This window comes from Alosa alosa, chromosome 15 (assembly GCF_017589495.1).
Source record: "Alosa alosa isolate M-15738 ecotype Scorff River chromosome 15, AALO_Geno_1.1, whole genome shotgun sequence".
NCBI classification, from domain to species: domain Eukaryota; kingdom Metazoa; phylum Chordata; class Actinopteri; order Clupeiformes; family Clupeidae; genus Alosa; species Alosa alosa.
Genome location: NC_063203.1, coordinates 29431968 through 29442504, shown reverse-complemented (window position 1 = coordinate 29442504; position 10537 = coordinate 29431968). Strand labels below are relative to the sequence as shown.

General features: G+C 50.0%; 1 protein-coding gene across 2 annotated transcripts in view; it reads left to right on the top strand.

Annotated features, from left to right (window-relative positions):
* Positions 1 to 10537, top strand: part of schip1 (schwannomin interacting protein 1) — a 357118-nt gene that overhangs the window by 282484 nt on the left and 64097 nt on the right. Inside the window, exons 1-2 of one of the 2 annotated variants that reach the window (XM_048265242.1) lie at positions 1418 to 1736; positions 4765 to 5595. In XM_048265242.1, the coding sequence (XP_048121199.1) occupies positions 1731 to 1736; positions 4765 to 5595 (837 nt within the window). In that variant the 5' untranslated portion in view covers positions 1418 to 1730. Of the gene's footprint in view, positions 1 to 1417; positions 1737 to 4764; positions 5596 to 10537 lie in introns of those variants that run through there. The other variant, XM_048265241.1, reaches the window with a different exon arrangement.

Below are 10537 nucleotides of genomic sequence, written 5' to 3'. Positions count from 1 at the left end.
ATTTAAAACCATTTAGAGTTCGAGATCTAGAGATCTAGACATCTAGAGATCTAGAGATTTAGAGATCTAGAGATCTAGACATTTAGACATTTAGACAATGCAGTGGGTGTCATCAAGTACTGAACCTCTAGATGTATCAGGGAGTTACTGGATGTGGCCTTAAATATTGGGCAGTCGTGGCCCACTGGTTAGCACTCTGGACTTGTAACTGGAGGGTTGCCGGTTCGAGCCCCGACCAGTGGGCCGCGGCTGAAGTGCCCTTGAGCAAGGCACCTAACCCCTCACTGCTCCCCGAGCGCCGGCGTTGTAGCAAGCAGCTCACTGCGCCAGGATTAGTGTGTGCTTCACCTCACTGTGTGCTGTTTGTGTTTCACTAATTCACCGATTGGGATAAATGCAGAGACCAAATTTCCCTCACGGGATCAAAAAAGTATACATACTATACTATATGAATAGGGGATGGGAATGAGATTCTCCCTCTCAGAGGATCTTCATATAGTACACACAAATTCACAGACATGTGTGCACACATTCACACACATGCACTATCTCACACACACACTTGCACATGCATGCAAGCCTAGCCCTGGGCACTTGTCAAGGAGTCCATTTTGCTGTAATTACAGCCTTGTCCCTGGAGGGCCTCTGTGACTCCAGCATCTCAGTTTTAGAGGACCCTTGATTTCCATGCCTCTCGAGATAGCGAAAGAGGCTTTACAGCGAGCAGCCTTTCAAATGAAACACCACCATTATTGGGGCTTTTAATCCCATCTGGTGAAAATGTCTATTCATACAGTGCCCAGTGTTCTCAGAAACACTCTTTGTTCCATGTTCCATGTTCCATGTTCCATGTTTTGGAATAAAAACAGACCCAGAGCATGTTTGTTTTTATTCCATTCATTCTGTTTTATTGTACCGTGCATGTAATCTTTTTCACATGATTTTGTGTTTAGAGTAAACATCCTCCTCTCCGAAATACACTGATTGACATACTGGTTTAAGTACATCTGCTTCATGGTGCAGGCTACGTTGTGCCACAGCTGAGTGATGTTTGTCCACGTTTATTAATGATTGATGCATAATAAATGCTTTATGTCCTTGCGTTTCTTGTGCTTCACATAGAGGAGCCATATAGCTGGAGAATGTCTTCTGTTATAGCCTACTGTCTTCGGATGTCCTCCATAAATAAGCTCACTCCTCAGTAGACTCGAATTCCTAGATAAATATGAACTGTCTCAAGTCAGTGGTGGAGTTTGTGCTGGTCTAAGTGAATCATTTCACAGAAGAGAGAGAGAGAGGGAAAGAGAGAGAGAGAGAGAGAGAGTTTGTGTGTGTGTGTGAGAGAGAGAGACACTGCGAGGGCGCGCGCGCGCAGCTTGCTCTGTGTGTGTGTGTGTGTGTGTGTGTGTATGTGTGTGTCTACTGGGAGAGGAGCGAGCGATTCAGACCTGGACGCTGGAAAGCCGGAGAATTTTGAACTCGTCTATTTTTGAACTCAGCCACAGAAGTGCTCCAGGGTTGGGTTCCACGGTCTACACGAGCTGAGAAATGAATAACGCAGCCGAGGCTCGCGTACATTTGCCGGCTTTCTGTCATATGCGCGGCTAGCAGCCATTGCTGAGGGTTCAAATTATTCCTCAAGTATAGTTGCTTTCTCCGCTATTTTTGTACATCACGCCCCTTTGTCGCCCAGCTGAAAATGTCTTGAGTCCGAACCTTGACAGAGAATTATGACAGTAAGTAATCCAGCTTGTTTGTTTTCACGCCTTGTATCTCTGTAGATATTGAAATAACGTCACATTGATCCTTTTAAAGACATCCGTTTAAAAGCATTATGTCATGATTTTCTCTTGGAAGCGTGTTTGTCTTTAAATGTCCAGAGGGTTTCTCAAAAGTCAAAAATCACGGTCTTTGACAATGTGTGTCAACGTATCGTTTTAATAGGGCAACTTGAAATAGGCTATTTTCCTAACGCGGTAGTCATAACCCTTGTAGTGGCGTCGCGTAGATGGGTGGGTTTCGGTCACCGCGCTCGGTTGCCGGGTGAAGATCGGGTTTCTTCCTTGACTTTTTTGGAGCATTACATCATATCTGTACGAATGACTTCGCAATATGCGCGTAATGCTTTTTGAAACACCTTTTCCTGAATCGGTGGGGTTCCACTGCTCGCCGGCATCGGGGACTTGATCAGCTGGTTTTCACCTCAACTTCCATGCTTCGCACCATAGAGATGACGTAGCCAACTCATACGGAGATGTTTGATATTTCGTGTCCACGGCATCGTGCCTAAGTGCCCTTTTAGATAATGGGGAGATTGCAGAAGTTGACCAAATAATCGGTCTGATATGTTGTTTTTTAAATAATGAAATGCAAAACTCTATCTGTCGCTGAGCTTTAGCGCAGCTGTGTATTTGTATGAATTGTCGGCTAGCAAGCCAAATGTACTGTGTGTGTGTTGGCAGGAGGTTAATCCGAGGGGATAAACTAAAGCGGGTCCCACCGTATCCCACGCGGTCTCCCCCTCTCTCGCAGACTGAATCACTTTAAATAATTACACTCGTAATACAGAATAAAGTGACCCGGCGCGGGGTAAGGAATTAATGTTAATGTCATGTAGGCTAGTCAGCATAGCCTGAACATTGACGTGTCCGCTTGTAGCCTGGAGATCTGGAAGAATAATCACGGCTTCCCTGCGTAGTCATCGCCCCTTTAAGGATCTAAGCAAGTGCACATTTAAAAACGAATTCCCACGACTCTTCTAGGCTATCTCCCTTGTGTCGGGTGTCGCCTTTGCAACTCTAATTGTTGAAGGGCTAGAGCATATTCATCCAAACACATTACCATGGTTAATGTTATATGGTGGAAGTGAACCTGACAGGTTTCGCGGGGAGAGGTCGTAACATTCATGCAGACAGAGCATCGGTTTGATGAGCGTTTTGGTAAGCTGGTAGTCATAATTCGGCTGAATCGCATGTAAGAGCGAAAAGGTTATAGTGCACGTGTGAGTATTTCCATGGTGACGAGCGAAAAGTGTCGACTCCGTTTATGAAACGATACTATGTTACAACGTAGTCGCCATCACTGTTGTTGTGTACAATGAGTGCCGGCCGAGCGGCTTGCTTGCAATTGAATTCGCAGGCGCGCGCGCGCTCTCTCCCCGAATCAATGCAAATGTGACTTCAGGTCGGAGATCTGGCCACATGTCAAACTTTATTATTGGCAGGTTGATGCCATTAGAATTTCACACCGCTGAAACAACTAAACATTGTAATTTTGCGAGACTAGCCTGTGCGCTATTCCCGTGAATTCTGTATCCAAATAGCCCAAATATGAAAACATGCATTGCATGCCCTGACACCCTCTGGTTTTCTAAATTCTCTGTTGCGATGGCACACCAACCCTAGTAGAATATAAAGCGACTCTGCACTTTTGTAACATCGCATTTGGCATCTTGGCAACACTCTTGTCATCTTGGTTAATTTTACAAACGAGTTATTTTAAAGGTCAATCACTTGTCTGATTAGCAGCACTGCTAGGGGCCCTAGAAAAGAGGATACCTAATGCATATGCGGAGGTGTTTGGTTCAGCTGTTCTAGCTCGCTGATGAACGATGGTCCCCAGAAGGGCCTGATTTGTATTGAAGGGTGTGTCGTCATCAGGGACTACTCCTTGCAAGCCTTATGTGAGGACTTTCGATGACAGTCTGATAACAAGGCGAGGCATAGGGCATCGCAGTGGACTCCAGACAGCTTGTAAACAATTTAGACATTTTCATTAGCTTTGTAATCAATCAAGACACCCTTGCTCATGTATTGGAACCACTGAGTCAAGGTTAGATGTCCATTCCACTGGTTTCTTGGTTTGTGCCAGTGCAAATGTACAGCTCAAACACAGGCCTAATGCTCACCTCCCCAAAAGTGTTTAATTATGAGGTCATCCATGAATAAAGTGTATAATACTGTAATTAACTATGTAAGATGTTAAAGATCCTTATCTTTCTGCATCCGCTCATAATGTGGACGTAATACATAAAAAGTCGGTGAGTTAAAAATAGACTAGATGTTTTGAATGGAGCAGCACGTGTTTGGTAATTCATCAACTGAACACAATTGTTCTATTCCACAGTAATACCTATGCTTTGTTGCAACAAATTACAACACAGCACAAAGGGTGTCTCTCATGGCACAAGTAGAGTTTCCCTGTTTTGTGAAGACAGACACAATGACTTCTGGGCCCATTGTTGCTGTATTCCCTCCGAGTGTCTCTGGCAAGTGTGAGCAGAGCTCTGGGAGAGGAGAGGATTCAAGCAGGAGTTGGACACAGAGAAATGAAAAGGAAAAAGAATAGCGCTTTATTCTTGTTTGATTTTGCCATATACTGTAGTATGTGGCATGTCATTGTATGCTGGGGGGAGTTGGTGGTGTATGTGAGGGTGTTTTGGGGAGAATCTGCATACAGAGGTGTCATGGCAACCCTAGAGCAGAGGAAGAGCAAGCAAGCAGGAAGAGGCTGTGTGATTATCAGCACTAAATTCTCTCTCTTCTTTCTGCCTGTCTCTCTCTGTCTCTCTCTGTCTCTCTCTCTCTGCGTCTCTCTCTCTCTCTCTCTCTGTCTCTCTCTCTCTCTCTCTGTCTCTCTCTCTGTCTCTCTCTCTCTCTCTCTCTCGTCTCTCTCTCTCTCTCTCTGTCTCTCTCTCTCTCTCTCTCTCTCTGTCTCTCTCTCTGCGTCTCTCTGTCTCTTTCTCTCTGTCTCTCTCTCTCTCAGGATTACCGGGAGGATGGTATGGACCTGGGCAGCGACGCGTCCAGCCGCTCCAGTTCAGAGTCCAACTCGAGCAAGGTGACGCCGTGCTCTCCCAGCCTGGACCTGACGCCGCTGGAGGACTACGAGGAGGACGAGGACTACCAGGCGTACAAGAAGAAGGTCATCGAGGAGTGGGAGAGCGAGTACGGGGACGGCTGTGGCGGTAACGGGGGCTACGGAGACGCCGATGACCCCGACCTGGCCAACAATGCCGCGGGGACCCTCGGAGGAGGTGGGGTTGGCGGTGGCGCCGGAAGCTTCCGGAAGGCGGTGAACAGCCGCAGCCTGGCCGAGGAGTTACAGGACGTGAAGAGCCCGGCGCCGCTCACCGGACCCACGGCGACCCGGGCGGCCGCTGTGCCCGAGGAGCTGAAGCAGAACGGGAACCTGATCCTGCCCAGCACGCACCACCTCCGCTCGCCTGTGGGTGGCGCCGCCACCAACACCACCTCCAGCACCACCACAGGGGCAAAGACTAGCAGCAGGCTCACAAGCCAGCGGACAGCCAGCAGCAACAGCAGAGTGGCTGGAGGACTGGCTGGCACCGGCGTCGGTAGAGGTGGAGGCGGCGGCCTTGGCTATGGAGTCCACGGCATCAGCGGCGGGGGTGGCACAGGGACGAACGCCACCCAGCGCATGGGCACGGGCTACAGGGACGAGTGCCCGCTGGAGGAGAACCAGCTGCCCACTATGGACTGGGCCACGCTGGAGAGGCACCTGGCCGGACTGCAGTGCCGGGAGCAGGAGAACCACAACCAGAACCAGGCGCTGGGCCGGACTCACTCCGCATCGGTGAGTACCCGCCGCTCTGACCCGCCGCTCCGTAGCCGCTTACCTTTTACCTGACCCTTGAGCCAGTGGTCACACAGGTGTCACGTTGATCCTTCATGCTAGAAAAAGTGTGATGCTATTGTGATTGCACTGGGGCAAGGAAAGCCTTCGGCCTGCCCTTACGTCTGCCTATTGTCCATGGACGTTTCTGCTCGGTTCAGTGTTGGTTCAGTGTGGGTTGTATTGAATGTAATGTTGATCAGTGTTCCACAAGGATGACTGGTGGAGTAATGCACAGCAGGAGGTGTCTGACCGGTTGCTGCGTTGTGGAAGGGGATCAAGCAGGGCAGGCTTGTGAGAAAGAGGACTTGCTGCAGTCAGGCCTGGAGCAAAAAGATCCTTTCTATAGGGACATGCTTTGTGTGTGTGTGTGTGGAAGGGCTGTGTGTGTTCATATTATTTTTAATATGTTTCTGCAGATGTGTAAAACATGCTCACACATGTTTTTCTTTTGTGTGGGTATGTGTATGTGTGTGTGTGTGTGTGTGTGTAAAGGGGTGTGTGTTTTTGTATTCTTTTCAATGTGTTTGTGCGCTATAACAGGTCCGGGCGTGTCATGTGTTTTTCCCCTCTGTCATTCTGTCCTGAAACAGTGTGTCACTGACGATGCACCGTCACCACCTGTCATAATGAGGTTGATGGGCTGGTGCACTTGCTGGAGTCCCACTGGGGATTTGGAAAACATGGGATTAGTTGTGCTATTTTAGCCCAGCTAGCATCACATCTGCCTGTTTTTAGCCCAGCTAGCGGAACATGGCATCAGCGTTAGCAGAGAGCATCAAGCCTGGTCCAGACAGCAGGTAAACGCAGGTGATGTTTGCTCTGCATGAGGTCAGTAACGGACATCTGGGTTGTCAGCCATGTTGATAGATAGCGTAAGACGAGGAGACCGAGCCTGGCAGGCGGGCAGGCGTGGTGGGAGAAATGGCAGGGCTGGGGAGCTGCTGTTGCTGTGGTGCGTTTTACTTGCTGTTTGCGCTGCGCTCAGCAGAGGGCGCCATTGCAGTGTTGTGGAGCTTCAAAGCCACAGGTTTCTGAATGTCGCTGGCTGCCAAGGTTACCTTCAGCTCTGTCTTGGGCACAGGCACGTGCTACCACGCCTGCAGGCTCGGATGTGTGCAATGGCCTGTGCTACCATGCCTGCAGGCTCGAATGTGTGCAATCCCTGCTGTCAGTGGCCAAAGGATGGACAGGGCCAATTCTCACATTGAACATGTGAAATCAAGGTTTTGGGAGGTCGGGCTGTAGAAAAGTCATAATCAGTCTGTCAATACATGTTTTTTATTAAGTGTGTATATATGCTAATCCAGTTTGCATTGAGCATTCTGTAATAGTGGGAAATGGGACTTCCTTCAGCTTTCATCAGGAGTTCAACCATTGCAAATACACATTGTAAATATTTATCAACACTTAACATTGCAAGCAAGCCCACCCAAATAGAAGGTGAGAGAGAGAGAGAGAGAGAGAGAGAGAGAGATTTAGCAAATGGGACACAGTATTTAGTTTCTACTATGCTATTGATGTCAGGTGGAATGCCGGCTGTTAACCCACTCCCCCAATCTGCTTTGCAAGCGCGCGCCGTGCCAACACAGAGTTCCTCCCCATGGCACCATGGCGGTGGATGGGGGGTTGAGCTGGATCCTGACTAAAGGTTGCTGCTGTGGTGGTGGTGGTGAAGGGGCAGTGGTGTCCTTTGGCATGCAAATGCAACAATAGTCCGCGCCTCGGCCCCTTTTGTGTGACGCATGACCTTACGGAGCGGCTTATCTGACCAAGAATCCCTGGAATGCACACGGAGGAGGGGGATAGAGAGGGAGAGAAAGACAGAAAGAAAGGGGGAGGAGGGAGAGAGGGAGGGGTGGAAGAAGAGTGTGCTAAAAGGGTGTTAGTGCCGGTCCAGGCCCGTGAAACTGAGTTAGTGAAGTTTGCCTTTATCAGGTTTAGCCCAATTTTGCTTGTCGTCTGAACTCAGGTTAACCTCCCCCACACACACACACACACACACACACACACACACACACACACACACACACACACCACATTGCTCTTTTCTATGCTTTGCAGGGCCTGGAGTAAGTAAGCGATGTTTTGGTCGGCTTCACATTGCCCTTACACATTGATTTAGTCCTGCTTGCTTGGCTATCCAATTACAGGGGCCAGGTTGGGCGGGATGGGAGTCCAGCTCGTAAACATCTCAGTGCCTTTGTGCCGCTTCGCCTCTGTGTCCAAAACATTCAGTGCAAAGCATGAGGCTCTTTGTTTTCCAGCCTAGCTTACGCATGGTGGCTTTGGAAGTGGGGGGAACGTGTAGAAGTCAGGTGGAAAGTATCCCTCCCCCACCTCTCTCTCTCTTTCTCTCTCTCCTTCTTTCTCTCTCTCCTTCTCTCTCTCTCTCCCTCTCTCTCTCTCTCTCTCTCCTTCTCTCTCTCCCTCTCTCTATCTATCTCTCCCTCTCTCTCTCTCCCTTTCTCTCTCTCTCTCCCTCTCCCTCTCTCTCTCTTCCCTTCTCTCTCTCATTCATATTTAAAAGCAGCCCATGTTCCCATTAACCCATATAAGTCCCAGTGAAAGCCGAGGTCCTTGGTGTAGCTTCAAAAGAGCGCTGGCTTCTTTGATCACACTGCACACACCCAGCACCAAACACTCTTTTTTCCTCTCTTTTTTGTACTTCTTTACAATCCCCTTTTTAAAGTCCTCTACAATCGCGCTCGTGCTCACAGTGAGAGCTTGAAAATAAATGGTGCGGCAAAAATAACTTCTTTCTAGCAGGGGGCTGTTGAATAATAATGGCCAGATGATCGATCATCAGTGCTTAGTGCTCAGACTCCTACTGGAGGCCATGCAAACAGCGGCAGGAGCAGGAGCCGTCTCCCCCCGTGTGTGTGGAGCAGGAGCAGCAGGAGCCGTATCCCCCCGTGTGAGGAGCTGAGCCCCCTAAAGCCCTGGTGCCCATCCTGAGCCGCGATACTGCTCCACTCCCCAGAGATGGAGAGCACCAGCAGCCCCTGGGGTGGGGTGGGGTGGGGTGGGGTGGTGTTGAGATGGGTGGAGGGAGGCCACCAGAGGTCTTCAAAGAACGGGAGGCCTCAGCCAAAACCTGGGGTGTGTGTAACAGGCCTGAAGTCAGGAGTGTGTGTAACAGGCCTGAAGTCCGGGGTGTGTGTAACAGTCCTGAAGTCAGGAGTGTGTGTAACAGGCCTGAAAGAGGCTCTTATAGTGCCCAGGGTGATGGAGAATCAGAAGGCTCTTATAGTGCCCAGGGTGATGGAGGCTCTTATAGTGCCCAGGGTGGAGGAGGGGAAGGAGGCTCTTATAGTGCCCAGTGTGGAGGAGGAGGAGGCTCTTATAGTGCACAGGGTGATGGAGGCTCTTATAGTGCACAGGGTGGAGGATCAGAAGGCTCTTATAGTGCGCAGGGTGATGGAGGAGGAGGAGGAGGCTGTTATAGTGTGCAGGGTGATGGAGGAGGAGGAGGAGGCTCTTATAGTGCACAGGGTGATGGAGGCTCTTATAGTGCACAGGGTGATGGAGGAGGATCAACATTAAGTCAGGAGGTCGGGTGGAGGAGGAGGATAGAACCTAACACACACACACACACACACACACACACACACACACACACACACACACACACACACACACACACACACACACACACACACACACACACACACACACACACACACACACACACACACACACACACACACATATATCCTCAGCGGTGAATTGAGGACAGCTGAGTGGGGCAGCCGTGGCCCACTGGTAAGCACTCTGGACTTGTAACCGGAGGGTTGCCGGTTCGAGCCCCGACCAGTGGGCCGCGGCTGAAGTGCCCTTGAGCAAGGCACCTAACCCCTCACTGCTTCCTGAGCGCCGCCGTGGAAGCAGGCAGCTCACTGCGCCGGGATTAGTGTGTGCTTCACCTCACTGTGTGTTCACTGTGTGCTGTTTGTGTTTCACTAATTCACCGATTGGGTTAAATGCAGAAACCAAAATTTCCCTCACGGGATCAAAAAAGTATATATACTTATATACTCTTACGTAACAGCCACCAGCCCACTCTACAGGAGCAGGAGGAGGTGGGGTGGAGATATGTGTGTGTGTGTGAGAGAGAGAGTGGTTCATACTGTACTCATTACACATTTAGAGTCGTGTGTGTGTGTGTGTGTGTGTGTGAGTGGTTCATACTGTACTCATTACACATTTAGAGTCGTGTCCACTGCATGCGTCACGATGGTCGTCCCTCAGGAGCTCCCCTGACTTGGGGTGTGATGGAGAGAGGAGGAGTGGAAAAGAGGAGAGGAGGAGAACAAGGAGGAGAAGAGAGGAGCAGAAGAGATTGGAGGAGGAGTAGAGATGATGAGAGGACTGGAGAAGGAGGAGTAGAAAGAGAAGGAAGGGATAGAGAAAGAGAGGAAGAGAAGAGGAGCTGCTAAATATTTCAGCATCCACCCACGCTGGCAGGAGCCTCTCAGCAGACGCTCTTAACGGGGCATTACTGCGTGTTGATCACCCTTACACCACCCCACACCACCCCAACACCACACCAACCCCACCCCACCTCACCCCACCCCAACACCACCCCCACACCACACACACCACACCACCTCACCCTAACACCACCCCACCCCACCTCACCCCACACCACACCACCTCACCCTATCCCACACCACCCCAACACCAACCCCACCAACTGGAAAGCACTGACGTAGAAGATGGATGCCAGGGCTTAAGAGACAAACAGAGAGAGAGAGAGGGCTGGGTAAAAAGAGATAGAGAGAGATGAGGGGAGAGAGAGAGGGCTGGGTAAAAAGAGAGAGAGAGGAGGAGAGAGAGGGTTCCAGGTAAAAAGAGAGAGAGTGAGATGGTGAAACAGAAGAGAGAGAAATGTAGAGGAAGC